Consider the following 21,045-nt stretch of genomic DNA (forward strand, 5'->3'; position numbering starts at 1 on the left):
TAAAAAGGTTTCCTGCAAGCTGCCGCTCTGAATGTACATCATGCAATAACCGTCGCGTTAGCGGAGTCCGACCTCGGCCGCAGCCCGTGTCCCTGCCCAGCGGGCGGGTCACTGTACAGGGGACACTCTTACCACAATAAACCTTTCCTGAAAGCCAGGGGCGGCGTTTCCGTGCGTCTGTGTTCCCTTCCGGGTGAGCAGAACGCGGGACGTGCCCCCTCCGCACAGGCCTCGTTGCACCCTTTATGCCGACGGTTCAGACCACGGTTTGAACCACGGGGCTGAACTTGAAGCTGCGGATCGGTTTTCTGTGTCACACATTTGCCTGAGAAACAGAGTCCAAGTTAGGAGATGACACAGGCTAGGATTCCCGTTTTCTTTCACTAAAGGCACCTTTTTTTGGTGGTCAAAGGTGGTCATGCTCTGCTGGCTCTTCAACAGGAAGCAGGCAGGCAGTCTCAGAAGCAGCCGGGCACGGCAGGAGAGGGAACCTCAAACCAGCGCTCCCTTGTTTGTAAATAAAGGAGGAAACGCGCAGCGCGGTGTAGGAAGACACTTTATTATGTTGCTCACTCACACCCGGCCGGGCAGGGGGGTGCTGCTAGGACAGAAGCCAGCCTCAGCCACTTAGAGAGAGCCGGCCGTCCAGGCGACGGGGCCACTCGCTGCCTTGGGGAGTGCCAGCGCCCTACGGCCCCCCTGGGCCCAGCTACCCCTCGAGGAAACGCGTTTCCTCCCCCTTGGGGAGGGTCAGCCACACTGGCCCAGGATGGCTCCTCAGGCTGTGGTTCCAAGGATGCTCGCCCAGCTCGTGCTGGAGGGAGAACCCCGGTGTAGTGCTCACGGCCCCGCCCCTCCCAGCCTGAGGCCACTACACTTCACACGAGGTGGAGGTGGCGGTGGTGCCAGCCGAATGTCAGGGCAGGACTGAAAGGTCCGCCCACGGCCAGAGCCCCGAGACCACTGCCCCTCCTCCCGGCGGCAGCTCGGCGGAGAAGGCCCAGCTGGCGGGCTCAGCTCTGCTGCCCCGGCCACAGCCTGGCCTGGAGTCCCGGCTGCCCCGCGCCACAGGCACGCAGGCGACTGGACATCTTCTTCATCACCAGCCTCTGGGCCTTCAGGCGCCTGCGGAGCTTTTCATTTTCCTTTAGCGTCAGGAAGAGTTTTTTTTTCAGAGCGTCTAAGTCCAAAAGGGCGTAGCTGTGATCGGACGGCTGTGTGGGGCTGGCCGGCTGACCAGGGACCCCAGTGGCTTCCGGTCTGTGTGGCGGGACCTGAGGACAGAGGTCAGTGAGAGACAGGCAGCGGCCAGGGCGGCAGGACGCACTTCCCCAAGCCCTCCCGAAGCCCAGAGCTGCCCAGTCGCAGCTAAGTTCACGGGTGAGGTCTGAATCCAGGCTACACATTGTGGCGCTCTGGTTCAGGCACGTTTTCTTCCTTCTGTTTGAAGCAAATCCCCTCGAGCTGAGACCAGCCACGCACTGCCTTCGCACCTGGCCCGGCCTCACCTGTGCTCCGGGGCCTCCAGCGTCCGGGAGCAGCTGTGGCACTTCTAGCGTCGTGTCCACCTTCCTCCCTGGGCCACCCTCCCCGGCCCCCGTCTCAGGGAGGACCTGGGAACGACAGGGCAGAGGAGGCCACTGACTGGCACAGAAGCGGATCCTCCCCAGCTGCTACTTGTCTGTCCCGCCAGTGGTCCCCACACACCACCCAGGGGCAGCCGGGGCGCCTGCAGAACAGCCAGCCTCTTTCACGGCCTGGGGTCAGACCCTTAGACATGGAGCAGAAGCCAGACGTGACCAGCTGCCACTGCTTGATATTAAACAGGAAGAAGGCGGCACGGGAGGGTTTGGCTTTCCTTTTCTAGGAAACGAGAGCATCCAAACCCAGCAGGCCAGCCTAGCGCTCGGTGACCATCAGGGCAGACTCACCTCTCCCTTCTCAGAGGCAGCATCTCCACTCGGGCCGGCAGGGTCTGTGTTCTCCCTCACCAGCTGCAAGAGACACGGAGCTGCTGCAGATGGGCCCCGGGGTACAGGCAGGAGGTCCGCGCCCCAAGAGCCCGCGCCAGGCCTCGTGCGTCTTTGCCCTCTCGCTCCGCCGGCTGAGGCTCAAGTAAACTGCGCCCTGAACCCAGCCCAGCTCTCCTCTCACCATCCCCGGCTCCCTTCCTTCTCTGAGGATGTTCCCAATCTCGGGTCAGAGGCCCGGTGAAGCCAGGGACCTGTCTGTACGTGTTGCCCCAGGGCCTGGCACTCTTCAAGGCGCACAGTAGGTGACTCAGAGTGGCAGCCGCGTAGTGGGAAACATCCAGCTCAGAGCCTGCAGCCCCCAGACCTCGTCAGAGCTGAGCTGGGGCCGCGGGTGCCAGAAACAACTCTCCCCACCCGCAGGCACCGGAGCGCCAAGGAGCAGGGCCACCGACGCCCCCCGAGCTGTTAACCTGTAAGCGCTGACTTCAGGGCAAGCAGTCTACCACAGATGCGTGACAGTAACCACACTGACGGAACGGGATGGGGTGCGGTGTTCCTAACCAGCGGACGTAAGTTTCAGGTCAGCAAAATGAGCCCCGTGGTAGGACATCTGTGCCTGCAGTCAACGATACTGCAGTGCACCGTGCTGTGCACTTAGAAGTGTGTTGAGAGAACAGATCTCACGTTAAGTGTTCTTACCACAGTGAAATGTGTATGTAAAATGAAAGGCCTTCCAGGTTTAAGAGAAAAAAACAAAAACTCCTGCATTAAGCACCTACTTGGTGCCAGGCAACGTTCTGGACGTTGGCAATAAAAGCAGCAGAGCAGAGCCCGGCCCGCACGGAGCCTCCACTGGGGCAGGTGCTCGCTCACAGGTGCCAGAGAGAGCGCGGGGCAGGACAGGAAGGACAGATGGCAGCAGGGGCTCCTACAGGCACTGGGAGCCTGGACTTGGGGAGGGGGAGGCCGAGAGACCGGGCAAAGGGAAGATGGAGGGCAGGGCGCTCCGGACGTGGTTGCTGGCAAGTGGCAAACGGCCGCCTGCCCTCCCTGCACCCTGGAACTCAGGGTTCCCATCAGCTCCCTCCCTCTCGTTCCCAATAAAAACAAACCAGCACAGGCGCCTGGCGCCCCGCTCGGGCCCTCCCTCTGAGACTGGGTGCACGGCAAGGATCTACTATGATTCGCTATGATCCCCTCAGGGCTTCGAGCTCCAACTGTCCTGCCGTAAGCCCTCCCGAGCCAAACCCGCACATCCTGCCCCACCAGACACGTCCTCCTTGGCGTCCCATCGGGAAGCCGAACTCAACGTGCACAGGACCGTTTCCTCAGGGAAACTGGGACCCCCGGTCCCCGGGGGCCCGGAGCCCTGCTCTCCTGGACCACCTCCCTCTCAGCCCAGCAGGGCTGCAGAGTCGGCCCGCTCCATCCCCCTCTCATCGCAGCACCCACCTTTGGCTCGGGCCGTTGTGACTGCCCTCACCTGCGATGCCACAGTGAACTCCGAACCAGCTGCCAGCTAGAGGGACCTTCCAAAGCCATGTCCCTGCCCACGGGCCTCGCCCAAAAACCTACCACCTGTCCAAGCCCGTCACCAACTGGCCCCGGCGCCCTCCAACCAGCCTGAGCTGCTGCTGCAGCTGAGTGCGCCCAAACCCCCGCCACCGCCAAGCCTCTGCCCCGCTGTCCCTGTCCCCACCAGCGCTCCGCCTGCATCGTCCTCCCGTGCCCCGGACAGGGCTCTGAGCCGGCGTGGAGCAGCCACAGGAGGACCTTAACGGGGATCCTCGGCCACAGGCCCCCAAGCCCGGGCTGGCAACGAGCAAGAGGCGGACGAGGTCTGAGTGTGGCGCGGCCGGGAAGGTCTTCACCGCCCTCGAGCCCACGTGAGGCCAAAGTGAAACACAGGAAGGACCGAGCTCTCGGCACCCTCGCCCGTCAGCTGCTTCCACGGCATCTGTCGTGAAGCGTGACTTATTTTTAAAGCAGCTTTAAATTGCGAATTCCCTAAAGCGCAGGGCAGGGTCTGCTGGGCTCCGGACGCCGACGCCCGCCAGCGCTGCCCTGGCTGCAGCCCTCGGCCTCTGCCGTCCCCGCCAACGCCACATGCGCCCTGCGCCCAACCCGCCGCCGGGGCCCCGCGGCCGCGCGCACCTGGGGGGGGCCCTGGAAGGCGAACACCGTGGGCACCGCGTTGTGCTTCAGGTTCTTGCGGTTCCCAAAGGCGCTGAAGCACTCAGGCCGGAAGTGCTCGGAGCAGATGACCGTGTGCTGCTTGGGCTCGAAGTCGCCCCGGCCGATGTTCAGCACCCATTCCTTCAGCAGCTCCGGGCGGCTGAACGGGAACCTGGGGGCAGAGAGAGGAGGCGCGAAGGATTCGCCGCACTGAGCGCAGCAGCACTTCAGGGTCCCAGGGGCCCTTCGCATCCCCACGCGGCATTTTACTGGACAGCCTGGAAAATTCAGTAGCCTCGTCCTGTTAAACCACATCTACTTAGCTTCCGTCGTGGCTGTCGGCAGCATCCTGGGACCGTGAACGTGGCCGAAGAGCCCAAGCAAGCTGCTCCCCGAGCCACATCTGCCAGGTAGGCCGCCAGGTGGGCCTCCCTGCCGGCGCCGGTGCTGGGGAAGCAGGAGTGGGAGAGACAGCCCCGCCCTCACGGAGCCTACATTCTAGAACAGGGAGACAGCCGGTCCACCAAACAGACACAGACTGTGCAGGAAGCAAGAGTAGGAGGTGGGGAAGGCCACCGGAGAGGTGACATCGGGAGGAAGAGCAAGCGCGAAGGCCCGGCAGGCGCGAGGGGGTCGCGGGCCGCGCCTCGGGCAGGAGGGCTTTCCCAGAGGCCGGCAGAGGGTGGCAGGTGAGTCCGCCCTGGCTGTTGTAGGAGGGCCCCAGGTGGCTGGGATCAGGGTGTCAGCAGGTGGGGGTGACGAGCGGGCAGATCTGGGATGTACTGTGAAAACCAGGCAGGAAGGTTTGCCTGTGGGCCGTGCAGCAGAGGAGGAGGGAGTTTCACGTACTAAGACTGCGGGGGAGTGCGAGGGGCAGCCCTGGGGGGTCAGCAGTTTGGTTTTCGATGTCAGATGTTAAATTTGAGGTCCCTTTTACATGTCCGAGAGCTGAACGAGTGGCAGCTGGACATGCGTGTCTGGAGGTGTCACTGTGGGCCCGTTCCCAGGTAAGGGTGGCAGAACCATGAGCCTGAGTGAGACGGGCACCCTGGGGAGCGAGCATGGACAGGGACAAGGCAGTGGCATGGCCCAAGCCCTGAAGTGCTCCAGCGTCTGTCTGGTGTTGGAAGTGAGCAGGATCCAGCCAAGGGGACTCAGAAGGGACACTGTGACAAAGAAAGAGGCCAAGAGGTGTCCTAGAGGCCAGGTGGGAGGGGGTCTCAAGGCGTCAGCAGTCAGTTGTGTCACAGGCTACAGAGAGATCAATTCAGATGAGGATGCACCACTGCGCGTGGCATCATAAGGGCCACTGGGAACATGACAGAGCTCATTTGTGGGAGTGGTAGGGGTGACAGTCTGACTGGAACGGGAGAAAACCAGAGGCAACGCCACCCCCAGGTACACACCCGACTGACACCTATGGATACAGGTGCTGGAAGGCAAGACCCAGCAACAATGCCCAGAGCCATGTGCCCGTAATGGCCAAAGAAGAGAGGCACCCAAATGCCCTTCAACTGTAGAACAAGTCAATTCTGGTAAACACCTTCCTAAAACACTATGCAGCAATGAAAAGGGTGCACTGCTGCTGCCAGCAACACGGAGGGCTCACAGGCACAATGTAAGCAAAGCACAGAAAAAAGTACAGCCTGTGATTCCATTCAGTGAGGTTCCAGACAGGCCAAAGCAGTCCGCCTTACCCTTGGGCACTGGGAGGATGAGGGGCTGGAAGGGGGAGCGGTCGGGGGCTCCTGGGGGCTGTGATGTTCTAAATTCACGGCAGTCACACGGGCTGTTCACTTTGTTAAACTGGTTGGGCTGTGTGCTCATGATTTGTGCACTTTTCCGTCTGTGTGTTACGTCTCAAGAGACACATTCACTTCGAAAAAGAAAACGATAATAGGAGGAGAGGAAGTGGAGACAGGAGAGCGGCAGCCCTTTGGAGTCCCGCTCTGAACAGGGCAGAGGAGGGCGCCGTGGCTGGAACCTAAAAGAAAGCGTGCGACACTCGACCGATGGGCAGGCGGCCGTTCACTCGGCCGGTCCGGCATGCGGGGCGCGCCGGGCGCGCAGGGACTGACTCCAAAAGCTCCGCCGTCCTCCCGGGGCTCCCGCAGAGCCCGAGGTCCCGGTCCCGCGCGCCCACCCGCTGGAACGTTCTCATTCCTCCTCCCCACCCTTCCTTCCCGGCATGAGGCCCGGAGATGTGAGCACCGCACACCTGAGAGACGTCAGCATCGCTCACCACGCAGCAAATACTGAACACCTACTACGTTCCGGGCAGCATCTGAGAACGAGATACAGTCCCCGGGCCGCGGAGGGGACGCACATCAAGTAACGAGATACAGTCCCCGGACCGGCGGGAGGCTGTGCGCCGGAGGGCAGGTTACTCAGCCTCTCCGACCGTCTCCCCGCGCGCCCAGGCGGCCGAGGCGGCGCCGGGCTTCCCGGGCTGGGACCTCGCCGGTCCCCGAGCCGCCGCCCCTCCGCGAAGGGCTTGGCCGCACGCCCTCGGGCCTCCCAGGGACCGGGCAGCGGCCCCGGTGTCCCCACCCCCCGCGCGCCAGGCCTGGGGCTCCGGCGGGGGCCGCGGCCGCTGGCCCGCGCGAGGCGGGCCCCCGCCCCTCACCGGTGGAAGGTGAGCTGCTTCCTGCGGTTGCTGTAGCGGTTGCAGCACTGCCGGGCCGCGCACGACTTCGGCATCTCCAGACACCAGGCCCGGCTGCCCCTAACAAAGATGGCGGCGGCGTGGCCTGAGGGAGGGGCAGGGACACCAGGAGGGGCGGGGTCATAGGACGGGGCGGGACTGGCCAGTGGAGGTGGAGCGAGCGGTTGGGGCGGGGCCTGCCGGGCGCGGCAGCGCCTCGAACGGGGCGTGGCCAGTAGGAGAGGAGGGGCCTGCGGGAGGGGCGGGGCGGGGAGGGCGGAGCCAGCAAGGAGGCTGGCGAGTGAAGGCGAACCGGGCTCTGCTCCGCGGCCAGCATCTCGCGCAGTGCCCGCGACCCGCGTCAAGGGGTACTTCTGGGCCCGACTCAGGCCCAACACCCCCAACTGGGCTGGCCGGTAAAGGTTTCACCCCAGTTCGCTGAAGCCCATCACCTTCACCTCCTTGCCTTGGAGCCTCACACCCACCCCCAGTCTTGGACAAGGCTCGCCACCCACTTAGGCCAGTATTTTCAAGATTTTAAGAGGTGTTGATTCACACATTTTGGCAGCTCCAACGTCACAGGAGGAAGTACTAGCTGACCACTAGCTGGTACCAGATTAGTTAGGCAGACACAGCTGATTGACAGAACAGGCTCAGCCACTTGGGACCCCCAAATGTAAAGGGCAGAAGGAACACCCGGGGCGGGGTGCGGGGGATATGCTAATCCCGCTTGCAGAACCTGAGGAGGCTGCAGCTTTTACAATGCAGGGTAACCGCTCACTGGGGTTTAAGCTAATGCACAATGGGATGAAGAAACTGTGAAAGCTATTCCTGTCATTCCTACTGCGGTTTGTTTCTGGAGAATTTACTAGAAAAGTGTATTAAGGGCTGTGAGCATTTTCCATCCTGCTAAACCAAACTCAGACTCTGACTTCCCAAGTCTTCACTTCACTAATCATGGTTTGGGGGTGGTGATGAACAGTCTTTCAACAGGAACACCTGAAGCTAGACATGAACCTCAAAGTAGCAATATATTTATTTACAAAATATACAGTTTCACAGAAACAGCTTCGCTTTATACACATAAGCTTTATAATTACGCAGAACCATGTAAACGATGTTAAGTGTCTGGCCTGGCCAAAGCCCACGGGAGGGGACTACTTTTGGGGTGACAACTTTCCCTCCCCCTACTCCGTTAGCCTCCAACCAGGAGCCCCTAGATGGGCCGTATCTAATTTGCATAAAGCTGATTGCAGTTGCCCAGCTCAATCTAACAGAAAAACCCAAGGTGTCTTGACTTCTTAGACACCCGCCACAGGGGTAAACCTGTCAAAAGAACAAAAAGGAAATGAAGGAACAGAAATGGAGATGAATATCAGATGCCTTCCAGAGGCGTCACCAGGAATTGAATCTTCTAAGAGCAATATGGCAATTGCCAGGGCTGGCAGTTCCACTCTAAAATCACACCTATTCTTAAACACACTTTCAAAACTTTGCGGAGTTTTGTTTTTTTCTTTAAAGAGAGAAACACTTCGAAACTTTGGCTACTCTCATGGTGAAGACATGGGACAGGCAATGTCATGGGGCAGATGTTTGGCAAATTCCTCTCCAGCTTTTCCTGGACGTTTGCCCTAGTCAGAGCCAGACAGTTGTCTGAGGAGAAGGTTGTTTCTAAGCCACCTTCTTACTATTTTTCTCTACAGCAGAACTTCTCCCTTGGGGATCTTCACAATAACATGGGTTTCAGAAACTATCTCTATTTTTGTGTTAATAGAAGCAACAGAATTAAAAATAAAACAAAAAGGCAGTTAGCTGGTCAACCATGAAAGATACTAGGACAAAATATAGGCTCTGATTAGCCAGTTACAGTTCAACCCCCCAGGTGCTTCAGTGAGAGAATGTGGACCAAGTTCACCTGGTGGCCCTGCACAAGGGGACCACGTGGAGAAGCCCCCAGCAGAGAGGCTGAGGGTCCATCATTTTTTTTTTCTTTTTTTTTCTACTTCCTTTTTTGAGAGTCCATCTAGATGTAAATAAATACGACTGACTTGGGCATCCTTCCCTTTTCACGCTTTATACGAAACAATATTTATGAAAACACACCCATCGATTTACCAAAAAAACATTTTTGAGAACGAGTATTTGAACTGCTAAACAGCAATGTCAATTTCAGAGAAAGCTGAAGCCCTCCCTCTCCCTCGAGCCCCAGAACCACCAGTGTCCCGGGCCACACTGCCCTCAAGCAAAGGCCTGCAGGGGCTCCAAACTCCCAGGCTTCTCCAGAGCTGGCCTGCACAGGGGTCTCCCCAGTCCAGGGTCCTAGTTTAGACCTAAGGAACTCTGCACAGTTCAGTGGTACATTCCTGGAGACCGATGTTACCATATCACTCACTCACCACTTCAAACCGAAAGAAAGGGTTCAGAAGTCCTAACCTTGCCCCATGGAACCAGCAGGCCAGCCTGCATGAGGGGCATACTAAGGATAACCCATGGAAGAGGCCTTCCTCCCAGTTTTCCCTTACGCCGCTACGCAGAGGAACACGGTTCCCCAATGACTGCCTAACCTTTAATGCTGCTACTAGAAAAAAGGGAGGGAGAGAGACAAGGAGAGAATCCGAGTGCCCTCTCGCTTGAAAACAGCTTGCTGGGCACCCCCAAGGCCCTCAGAAGCCAACTGGAGAGAAAGGGGACCCAGGCAGAAGTATGCCAATACTTTTGGCTATTTCGTGCAAAAAGACAGGTTTTTTTTTACATCGTGCAAAACAGGAAACTGAGTTACGAACACGGGCCACCTTGACCGCCCCCCGAACCGACCCCCCCCTTTCCACAGAGAAGCAGCTGCATACTGTCCCTTTTAACAAACAGAAGGAAACCTGGGGGTCACTAGCTGGCCCACCCCCAGGCTCCTCTCAGGGTGAGACCAGAGGACTCCAGCGGGCAGCCCCCAAGGCAGGGGAGAGGGCAGACCACTAAGGGAGGGGCAGCTTTGATGGTTGCTGTACAGACACCTATGGTAAAAGACTTACACTCGAGAAGAAGCTTACATGTATGGCTGTTCATAAACAGGCCGGGGAAACTGAACATCTCCTCTCGCCAACACAGCGGAAGCAGGAGTAACAGCTAGCACTTGTTCCAATCGGCGGGAGTTTGTTAACAATGAGAGTAAGAATTCACAACTACCACGTACCCTCATCTTCAGCTGGACCAACCCCACTGCGCTTGGGTGTGTAGTCCACCTCCATTGCAGAGAACACAGCTCTAGCAGCAGCTTTGGCCAACGAGGATTTTATTCAGTCACTGGTTATATACAGTTTATACCTTGGACAGCTGGTCCTTTCGCTTAGGCACCTGAATGGCAGGGGTCTGCCCGCACCAGAGCTGAGAGTTCTGTGCTCAACTAAGACCAGGGCCAGAAGGCCCATCGTCCCCTCCTATTCCTCGCCCCCAGTCTCTTTGCTCTCCAGCAGTCAGTCCAGAAACAGCTTCCGGGAGCCCATTCGGGACCGGTTGGAGCGGCGGATGTCAAACTTGGAGTCCCGGCACTTTTGGCAGACAAACACTTCCGGAACGTTGGACTTCCGGATTTTCGCACAGGACAGGTGAATCCAGGTATGGCACTCATTACACTCTATCATGGGGCGGCCAGCAAATGGCTTCATGCAGAAGCAGGTGACGAGGTCCCAGGAGTCGTCGTCTGAAAGGAGAGAACCACATAAGAGGAGGGAGAAAACTTCTCGCAACCCCTCTCCATCGGGGAAAGCCGCTCTCCAACAGGACAGAGCAGCCGAGCTGCGGTGAAACCGATTTCAAGTTTCACTTAAGGGCGATACTTCTCTCTCTGAAAATGCAGCAAATGCACAAAAAGGGCACAGAAACATGTGGCACCAGGAATTATCTGCGAGGTGTTTAGTTACGAGCTGCGTTATTTTTACATTTCGAGGTATGTTCTGGAATCTCAGCTGTCCTCAGCTGCGATCAGCCCTTCCTAAACATCTCAGCATCCACTTTCTTGCACCTTTTCCCCCGAAGGTGGTAGGGCACACTCCACTGTCACACTCCAAGGAACGGACCGCGCCAAGACCCCTCCTACCACGCCCTCGTTGACCAGCCGCCCGTGGCGCGCCGCCCGTCAGGGCCACTCACCTGAATCCACCATGATGTCCTCGTCGTTGCCGGTGCTGTCCTCGTCCCGGAATACCACCTGCTTGCCCTGCCGGACGATAGTCCGTTTGCCTTCAGTTTTTATCTCTTTGACCTGATCCGGTGACACCATGGCACAAGATCCACTGGATGGAGTGTCGGAGTCCCAGCCCGAGCAAGGGTCGCCGGGGGCCTGGGGGACGTCCTGCAGGCTGGGGCTCGTGGGGGTCTCTGCATATGGGTCGGCGGCTTCCAGCTGCAGCAAGCCCCCCATGTAGCCCTCCTTCCCGGGCACATCACTGTCTCTTCGCTTCCTCTTCTTCTTCTTCTTCAGCTTGTCGGTCTTCTTTCTGTCCAGCAGGAAATTACTGGGCTTGGCTCGCTGCAGGAGGGTGGGCTGCAGGTGGCCAAAGCAGCGGTCAGAGACTGGCAAGGGCACGGTGGACGAGATGTCGCTGAAACCAGCCTCCCAGCCATCACTGTCAATGGTACCAGCGGTGCTATTGGCGGGGCTGGGGCTGCTCCTCAAAGGGAGTTCCTGAAAGGACAGAGACAAAGGTGGCGGCTTCCGATTATCCCAAACAGCCCCCAGCACCAAGAGCTGGCCCAGAGCAGAGCTCCCCAGGGCCCCCGGCCAGGTCAGGCCTGCAAACGTGGGAAATGCACAAGCTGGAGCTTCCCAGCTCTCACCAGCATTATTCTTTAGGAACAGTGTCATTAGTTCTTTAGTGTGACCTTCCAGATAGAACATGAACCCACAAGGGGGACCCTCCAGCCCTTACTGAACCCTCCCCCCTGCCCGAGTCAGGAACTTAGTTGATACTCAATACGTATCTGTGAAAGGAGTGCTGAAGACGCCCTCATACTGTTACCTTTCCTGATTGTACAATCTCCCCTCAATTTGTCCTCCCAAAGGATGTACTCTTTTAATTAAGTGAATATAAAATAATTGTGAGGATTTTCTGACGTCTCAAAATATTGCGAAGTCAAAGTAGGTAATTACTGCCCCAAAGCAGTGAGTTCAACTCTATGGTTCCTTCAGATCAGTCAAGCACTTTTATTTGCCAATAGTGGCAACGTTCTGCATGGCACGACGCACCTAGCTGGTGGCAGAAACAATAAGCCAGTGCTGGGTTTGGCCTCCTAGAAATACTGGATTCCTTTCTCTGTAGCCTTACATAATATGAACAAAGCCCCTGAAGTCTGAGCACCATGGCAGTGCTGGTCCACAGTTCCGCCCATTTCTCAGCAAGAAAAGAAAAATGCCTTCATTTACATGGGATTTTGGCCACGAGTCCCTGAAGATTCTGCAATGTGGTGTGCATAGCAACAGGGAGGCCACCCACCAGGCAGGGCAGGGTGGACTGGGCCTGACCATCTGATCAGCGTGCACCCCAGGCTCCACCACCGATTAGCCTGTGACCCAGGATAAGGAGTTCCCTCTCTGTGCCCCAGTGTCCTCATCTTTAAAATGGAGATAAACAGGGAATTCCCTGGCGGTCCAGTGGTTAGGACTCAGCACTTTCATTGCCGGGGCCCGGGTTTGATCCCGGGTCGGGGGAACTATGATCCCGCAAGCCACACAGCGCAGTGCAGCCAAAGTAAGCAAACAACAAAAAAAATAAAATGGAGATAAATAATAGCTCGTACCGCGTATCACTATAACGGTCAAAAACGAGCGCCGGGCCATAGAAAGCCCCTTATAAGTACTGGCCACTAAGAGCAGGCAGATATCAAAAACATTATTTGTAAGCAAACTTTGAAAGGTTTTTTTTTTTTATGTTTTTCTTTGCGGTACGTGGGCCTCTCACTCTTGTGGCCTCTCCCGCTGCGGAGCACAGGCTCCGGATGCGCAGGCTCAGTGGCCATGGCTCACGGGCCCAGCCGCTCCGCGGCATGTGGGATCTTCCCGGACCAGGGCACGAACCCGTGTCCCCTGCATCGGCAGGCGGACTCTCAACCACTGCGCCACCAGGGAGGCCCCAAACTTTGAAAGTTTATCAAACTACTTCAAGACAAGCCTGCACCACTTCCCAGGCTGGTCCAACTTTGTAAGATAGATTTCTGCCCGACTATTGACTCAAGTCGTCCCAGGGAACCCCTTCCAGAGCCACCACCTTGTCAAACACTCTGGTTTTGCTGCCGGCAAGAAGTCAAAAGTGCTGAAAATTACCTCCTTCGGATAAGGGATGTAGCCTGCGTAGGCCAAGACAAAGGTGCAGAACTTGTTGAAATCCTCCACGGTCCTGTGCCTCTTGGAACTGGGGGAGTATTCCTGTTAACAAGCGAGGAAAGGGAGGGCGTTTGAAAGCAGACACGTACAGGTGGGGTCGCAGAAACAAAACTAGGCAAGCTGAGGCTTTTAGGAGCTGCCAGTCACAAACACACTCCAGATTTACAAACACTCTAGAACAAGATAAGGGAAGTTTGGGTCAAGAAAGAACACTGTTTTCAGAAGTTGAAAGAGGGGGTATTATGATGTTATGCCAAGAATACTGGGAAACTGGTTAGGAGATAAAAGCTTGCACAAAAGTCTATTTCTTAGCAGTCGTGGCTTTTTTTTTTTTTTTTACATTATCTGTTAGTTTCTACAGGCCTATCAAGAGCCTTTTTTGCCACAAGTTTTCCACTTTGAAAATAAGCTCCTGCTGCAGCTGTAACTAAAGTCTTTTAAGTGACTTCAAAAGTCAACTACTCCTTAACATTCAGAACTCAGACCTGGGACCCTGGACCAGAATCTCGCCTGACCCCTCCCCAGCCAGGGCTGCGTGAGGACCCCCTCCTCCTACCCGGCTCTCTCCTCCAGAGGAGACACTTGCCCGGCGGGTCCCTCCACTGCTCCAACATTCGGGGGCAAGGCACCCAAATAAATATTCCCCAACTCAGAGGATAAACCAGAAACTCCTGCTACTACCATTTGCACGCTAAAGATGAAATACTAGAAGTTTTGGCTTGTGTGTCCCATCCCCATTCAATCAAGAAACGCCCTCGACAAGATTTCCTCCAGAGGAAGAGAGGAGCTCCAGGAGAAAAAGCTCTTATTTGCTCCTAAGCAAAGCAACTGTGTTTCACTTCGGTTCATTCGACTAGCGCACTTAGATTTTCTGCAAGCATTTCATCACCCACCCCAAGCCCATCCTTAGGAGCTCGGCTTAACACCTCCAGAGCCTAAGGGCTCGCTCCACGGTAGAGTGAAAGTGGGGGAGGAAATGAGGCGGTGGGCTCCTGGGCCCGCCCCAGCCCAGCGCGCCCGGAAAACTGCGCGGCCCATGCCTGCCACCCGCAGGTCTCCTTCCAAGGGCTACACTTCTTTTGATTTTCTCAACTCGGTGCTAGCAAACCACCTCTGACCCCACCCCTCGGCCGCCCGGACCCCGAGGGCCGCGCAGGTCAGCGGAGCGCCGGAGTCCGCGCGGTGCCCAGCCCTTCCTGCACGGGGGAGAGCCTGCCCCCTCCCCGGCAAGAATTGACCGCCCTCCCTCCGGCCGGGTGGGAGGGCCGCGGCCCTCAAACTCTAGGGGAGAAGTTTTATTTCGGCGGGGAACGTGCAGAAGTGGGTCAGCAGCCGGGACGGACGCAGAGTGGAAGGCGGCGGGGGCCTCGGGCCCGGGGCGGGGAAGCCGCGCCGCCCCTACCGCGCCCGCCGCCCTGGCCCCGCCGCCTGTAGGAAAAGCAGATGGCGGTGCGGCCCCCTCCCCGCCCTCCCGCGGAAGCCGCCCCCCGCCGACACTCGGCCCCGGAAGGTGCGGGGCCCATCCCGCGGGGGAGGGGGCGCGAGTAGCCGGGCACGATTCGGGCTCCGGTACTGGCAGGCCCCGCGAGCCCCCGAGGCGGCAGCGCAGCGGACGAGCCCAACCGGCGCCGCCTCCCCTCCCCCACCCGCCCGCGGCCAGACCCGCACCCCGGCCTCGGCGGGCCTCGGGAGGGGGAGGGGACAGCGGCGGGGCGGGGGTCGGACGGGAGAACCGAGGGCCGATCGCCGGAAGGAGGGGGAGCCGGGGCGGGGCAAGTCGAGCTCGGGGGAGGGGGCCCCGGAGGGGGACTCGAGCGTGCCCGGGGTGGGAGCAAGGCTCCGGCCCCCGCGGGGGTGGGGACCCTGAAGGACGAGCCTCCGCCACCCCAGCCGGAGGGGGCGGGGGCCGAGCGGGAATTAGGGGGCGGGACGCGGGCCACCCGGCCCGGGGGATTAGGGGAGAAGGCGGGGGCGCGCGGAACGGAGTACCCGTCCGAGGGGGCCGCAAGCCCCTCCGGGAGGGGGTGGGGGATTCCTCCGAGAAGCGGAAGCGTGGGGCGGAGGCAGCTCGGACTGAGTCCCCGGGGGCGAGGAAAGGGTAAGCCAGGCCGGCGGGGAGGGGCCGGGGGCGCAGACAGGTCCCCGGACTACGCGAGGCCGGGGAGGGGTGGTCGTGGCAACCTGGGGGAAGCGGCGCCGGGAGGACGCGGACACCCGCGGAAGGGACACCGAGGAGAGGGCGGGCGGGGAAGACCGGGCGCGGGCCCGAGTGGGGGGCGGGGTTGGGCACCCGGGGGGCGACGAAGGATAGCTGGGGGAGGGGAGGGCGGCGCTCGGCCGGCGGGGGTCCGGCTCCGAGAGCGCAGGATCGGGGTGGGGGCGGTTAGGGGCTATCGGGGCGCAGCTCTCACTCACCTCAGGGTGGAAAGCGGCGGCGCAGGAGTCGGAGTCCATGTTCAGGGTTGGGGGCGGCGACAGCGGGAGTGCAGGGGCCGAGCTGCGGGCGCCGGGCCGCGGGGCCGCTCGGGGCCGGGGGCTCCGGCGGCCGCGTAGGGCGAGGGCGGACCCGGGAGGGGTCGCCACGACTGGAGATGATGAGGGGCTCGGTGTGTCGCGTCCCGGGCACTGTACTCTTGGGCTGGCGGCTCCACAGCCGAGCAGAGTTATCGATGCAGCTCCCGCGACCAGCGCGACTGGAGAGGCGGGAGAGTCGCTGCGGGGGGGGACGGCGGCAGCGGCGGCGAGCGGGAACCCGACCGGCTCCCCGACCTGACGCCCAGTTCGGCTCGTGTCTCCGGAGGGAGGGCGGGAGAGCCGCGAGGGCTGTCGGGAAATGTAGTCAGGGGCAACGTGAAACCAACGGTGAGGGGGCGTGGCGCGGGAGCGGGAGCGGGGCATTGTGGGAGTCGTATTCCCCCTTCCGCGGCTGAGGCGCACAAAGGTCCCCTCGAGGACTCCAACCCCCAGAGAGCTCTGCGGCGGCTGCCCGGTCTACGGAGGCGGTGGCTCCGGGACCTGAGACCTCCGGAGCGGGGGAGGTGCGGGGGCTCGGGCCGGCTCGGCGATGGGGGAGGGGCGGCGCGAGCGGTAGCGCCTCGGTCTCCGCGGGGGCGGGGGAGGTCAGGGGTCGCCCCGGCGAATCGGGGAGGGCCTGATGGCCTTGGTAGCGATGGGCGGCGGCGCCTGGCGCCTCCTCTTTCGCCTTTGGGATTTGGGGTCTGGGCCCCTTTGTGGGGCTGGGGTCCCCACGGCCCAGGCTGGGGCGCTGGGCGCTGACGTCGCAGCCGCCCCACGGCTGAATCCCCGCGCCCTGGACCAGGCGGAGCGAACTTGTTTTCGCGGCTGTGGCTTTTCTGGCCGGCTCCTCCTTGCCCTGGGGGTCCGGGACGGCGGACTGAGACCGAGCGGGGTGGGACCGCCCTAGTCTCCCCAGTAGGAAACACTGCGAGGTGTCGGGTTACCACCGCATTTTTAAAAGCTACACCAGTGTTGGTGGTGTTTGAGAAGATGTTTGCTTTAAATACGCTTTTTTCCCCCCTCTTCGCCTGACCTTGAGACCACTCCTGTTTTCTCACTTTGCCTTGAATTGTTTCCTGACTATATTCCTCACAGGGTTACAACAGTGGGTGAGGCGAAAACCTGATAGAGTTATTTGGTGTTGACATTGACTTTGTTTACTGATATTTAATTGAGGAGTTGGCAGTGTTTAAATGCTGCGCCGCAGAGTATTTTACAACTTTATATGTTGAAGGTTGATTGACTCTGAACACTTAGTTGAAAATTAGCTGCTCTGATAAACTTACCATGAGGAGGCCTCACGTACTTAAATTATTTTTAATAACCATTTGAAAGGAAAAAAATCTGTATACGAAATGCAAATGATTCAATCACATATTTGGTAGCTTCGAAGACAAAGAAACTGTTAAAGAGGAGTGACATAAAATTTTAAATTCAAATCAGAAAAGTGACTCATCTGCATATACTACATCAGAGCGATGATCGGAAGAACCCCTAAAAGATGAGAATCTTTCCGAGGTAGTGAGTGCTACATTGGTTGGCTCTTGCTATTTCGGTGGTTAAGATAATTCTGATGGAAACACTTAGTGGTTAAGAGCCTGACTTATCTTAGCAATACTTCTTTAAGCCTCAATCACCTTAGCTATAAAATGTGTAACTTGCCTCAGTAAGTAGTAGTTTACTTTTATGATTGTTGCCACTTTTTAAAAAATATTATTTTTGCAAGATCTTCAAAGATTGGAGGGCTCCCCAGAGGTGAGAGCAAATTGAGGTGCTTTACAAAGCTAGTAAGATAAAAACAGACATTGGATTTAGCCTGTGGAAACATCATTAACATCTTCTCGCAGACTTGTCACATTCAGATGCTTTAGCCAGATTTGGAATGTTATCTGATCGGGTGAGGCCAGAGCAAATGTCCTGAGGTTAGCCAGTGCTGCCCAGGGTCAGACCCACCCAGGGCAACTTGTTTTGCCTGAATATGAAAGGGCCAAGAAGGACATTATCCTATTGGTAGTTTAAAGGTGTAAATACCAAAAAAACAATAATTATTGGAGGCAAAGTCCAAATGAATAAAGAGGAATTTTTTAAAAACTGATCATTATTCCCTCTGGTATAATTTTGCATGTAGTAAACATTAAATTCCCCCCCCACCCACCCAATTAAGAAACTGAAATAACTCGTTCATAGTCATAATGGGCTTGATGACAAAAGAGCCTAGAATTCAGGGACCTATACTGAACCATTCAGTCACACTAAGAAAATCCCAAACTTGGATTCTGTCATGTGACAGTGATAACTCTTGCTCAGAATAGATATCCAATAGTTATTTCTTGAATAAGTTCTTAGTACACACAGGCGACCAGTACACCCGGTGTACTCTGCTTGTGTCCCTGCCTGCCACTCAGGTGAAATAGAAAACTTCACGGAGGAAGCCCTTTGTCTCTCCTCCCTTTGATTTCCCTTAGCAATTTAGCCCTTTGGTTTAGATGTTAATATCTATCATCCCTTCCCTAGCCTGAGAAAGGACTGTAACACCAATAATTGACCCAAATTCAATAGCATAATATGTAGCTGTGGGGATAATAAAGCTAGTTTTCTCTGTATGACAGGCTTAGGTTTCTTCAACATATTTAGTTTATTTCTCAGGTATACTGTACCACTCCTGGGCTCCAGGGGGCAAATCTAGAATTCCAAGATCAATGCAAGAGCATTAGCCACAGTAGCCAGATCCTTGTTTTCCGCTTTAAAAAACAAAAAACACCTGCTGCTGAATGCTAACTGTCAGATGATTATAGTTACTCAGGAAAGAGGAAGAAAAAAGCCAACATTAGCACAGGTTATGACAAGTTTCAAAATACTAAGAATGGTTTCCCAGTAAGTAGCTTGAGAATGTAGTTCTTTTAATTGGGTTACCAAATATAGCTTCACCTTCCTAAATCTCACTAGCTACACTGCAGTCACTTGGGGAAAATTCAGGAATGCTTTCTGCCTCCGTTTTAACTCTCTGTGCTTGAGTGTAGTTATAAACATAACCAAAGGTTTATTTTTCCTGGAATTATTTTTTGGTGCTTCAGCTTTTTGTTCGGCTTAATAGGATATTCTTATGGATTTTTCCTATCTTCAATTTTCTGCCTTTCTCACTCCCATTTCCAGGAGAGGAAAATAAGTGAAAATTCCTCAAAACTGTATTGTTTTCAACTTTTAGTACCTTGACTGCTGTATGAATATACATATGTGTGAATAAAAAAAAATTTTAATAAAAAATAACAAAAAAAGAATACGTGTGAATAATTTTAAATCAATAAATTTCTAAACTAAGTATTGTCAACTTTTCATATAGTGAGGAAAATTACCTGTGCATAGAAGAGTCAAATGAATTTCTTGTGTTACGGTTTATACAGGTAAAATGTAAAGATTAATAGCTAACCCTATGCGCTAAACTATTTAAATGTTTTTACTTGCAGTATATCATTTACATATAATAATGCACTTAATAGAGAATACTGTAACATTCCGTAAAGGAAGAAGTTTATATAGTAAGCGCATTACAAACCACACCTTAGGCAGCCCAGAATCAGAAAAAATCAGTGTGAAATATGAAAACGATGCAATCTCTTTTTGACTCTATAAATGCTATGGGTATGTGTTCCTCTCTGCTCTCAAAGAAAGGAAAAAGGATGTAACGGCAACTTTTAAAATTATCTCAGTTACCTCTTGTCCTGTCTGCCTAAAATCAGAATTCAAATATCAAAATTAAGTAGTTTTCATTTTTTTAATGAAACAGTACCATTATTTGTTAATTCACATTGTATTACATTATCATAAAGTTACTTAGACAAAGACCATTTTCATGAATTTAGAAGAGGAACACTTGAAAAACTCTCATGGCTGAAGTTTAGTCTTTAAATCCATTTTCTCACAAACTATTGCTTGTTGGCTAGAGTTAACACCTTCCTCACCAAACAATGGTGTTTCCACCATGCCAGGGTGTTGGATGATATTTGAGAAGTTTAAATCCCCTTAGTTAATACAGTTTGCTGACTGTATCCATCACATTGTCATACTGTAATGAATGAATTTCGCACATTCCCATTTTGAACACATGAGATTAATGAGCAAAAAAAAAAGGGGACTAAATAGCTTGCTTGGGTTAGCAGGTTATTCAAAATTCCAAACACAGCTGATAAGTCTAAATCTGTTCCTTTCTTTTCTAACCACATTCCTTTATTGACTTAGATATATACACATGGCTTCAAATAATCTCCTGTTAGCTCTGAGCTATTAATATACTTTTTTTCCTCAAGAACTGAACTTTTAATTTTATTTTGAACTTTTAATATTTCTTTAATACACAGGTTATATATGTTTAGTACAGAAAGACAGAAAATGCAGGCAAGCAAAAACAACAAAACAAACCTAGCCATCTAGAGAAAATGTTACCTTCACAGTTTTTTGGTAGGCATACGAACACATACAACAAACGGGGCACGGGTTTGATCCCTGGTCAGGAAATTAAGCTCCCGCATGCCAAGATCCTGCATGCACCGCGTGGCCAAAATAAAAATAAATTAATTAATTAACAAATGGGGTCACACTATGGGTAATCAGATTGTTTGCTGGACATTATAACATGAACATCTTTCCATTTCAATAAATATTGCATCATTATTCTTCAGAGTAAGGCTGAAACATGAGTTAAATAACCCCCTGTTGTTAGGAATACATAAAACTGGACTCGGTTCTTAACTATAGAAACATTATTGATTTAAAAGATTTGATTTATACCAGGTGGATGAGTTCTGACCCAGAGGGACTGTAGTACTTTTCCCTACAAACATCCCACTTCCTGGCTACTTAGACTTTCTTGTCACAAAGCCTGAGCAAGTAAGCTTATTGGCCGGGCTCCTGGGCCCAGGAATGCTGCTGCCGTTAATAGCTGTGTGAACAGTCCATCTATGGGCAACAGGCAGCCCGTCTGGGTACCTGAATGTTTTCTGTCTTAGGCCTGTGCTTCCCATATTGACATTTAGACTAGATACCTTCTCACAGCAAGATGATGAGAGATTCACAAGTAGAAGAGAAAGCCTACAGTTTGCATGTCAGAGATGGAATAAGACCAAGATGTCTTCTCCAAAGGCTGTGCCGACTGAGCTGGAACCAAGAAATGACAGCAACTCCTGGTGTGCCTGGCCTGCCCTGGGACACACGTGGGCGGAATGAGGCTGCTGTCTGGAATGTCTTTGCCAAGCCCATGGGGCATGGGGGTTGCTATCCAAGAACAGAAACTCAGGTTTCATCTGCAACACAAGAAGTGGAATAAAGGTCTTTCCTTTTCTTTCTTTCTTTTTTTTTTAGAGAGTTAG

At 55.1% G+C, this 21,045-nt stretch overlaps 2 protein-coding genes across 4 annotated transcripts; both read right to left on the reverse strand.

Annotated features, from left to right (window-relative positions):
• Positions 1 to 531: 531 nt before the first annotated feature.
• THAP3 (THAP domain containing 3) lies at positions 532 to 6,891 on the reverse strand. 3 transcript variants are annotated; one of them, XM_081223755.1, is made up of 6 exons: positions 6,775 to 6,864; positions 6,367 to 6,432; positions 4,128 to 4,320; positions 1,932 to 1,994; positions 1,509 to 1,613; positions 532 to 1,274 (listed from the first exon to the last, which is right to left on the reverse strand). In XM_081223755.1, the coding sequence occupies exons 2-6, from the start codon at positions 6,381 to 6,383 to the stop codon at positions 1,014 to 1,016; spliced, it is 639 nt and encodes a 212-aa protein (XP_081079881.1). In that variant the 5' UTR covers positions 6,384 to 6,432; positions 6,775 to 6,864; the 3' UTR covers positions 532 to 1,013. The 3 variants fall into 3 exon arrangements, with proteins under 3 accessions (XP_081079881.1, XP_081079880.1, XP_081079879.1); XM_081223754.1 differs by lacking the exon at positions 6,367 to 6,432 and having other exon boundaries at positions 6,775 to 6,891; XM_081223753.1 differs by lacking the exons at positions 6,367 to 6,432; positions 6,775 to 6,864 and having other exon boundaries at positions 4,128 to 6,356.
• Positions 6,892 to 10,061: 3,170 nt separating this feature from the next.
• On the reverse strand, positions 10,062 to 15,980 carry PHF13 (PHD finger protein 13). Its single transcript, XM_081215234.1, has 4 exons — positions 15,581 to 15,980; positions 13,106 to 13,207; positions 10,936 to 11,470; positions 10,062 to 10,486 (listed from the first exon to the last, which is right to left on the reverse strand). Exons 1-4 carry the CDS (start codon positions 15,617 to 15,619, stop codon positions 10,260 to 10,262), a joined length of 903 nt encoding a protein of 300 aa, XP_081071360.1. The 5' UTR covers positions 15,620 to 15,980; the 3' UTR covers positions 10,062 to 10,259.
• Between the last annotated feature and the right edge of the window lie 5,065 nt (positions 15,981 to 21,045).

Source organism: Mesoplodon bidens, assembly GCF_964165515.1.
Source record: "Mesoplodon bidens genome assembly, chromosome: 2".
Taxonomy (NCBI): domain Eukaryota; kingdom Metazoa; phylum Chordata; class Mammalia; order Artiodactyla; family Ziphiidae; genus Mesoplodon; species Mesoplodon bidens.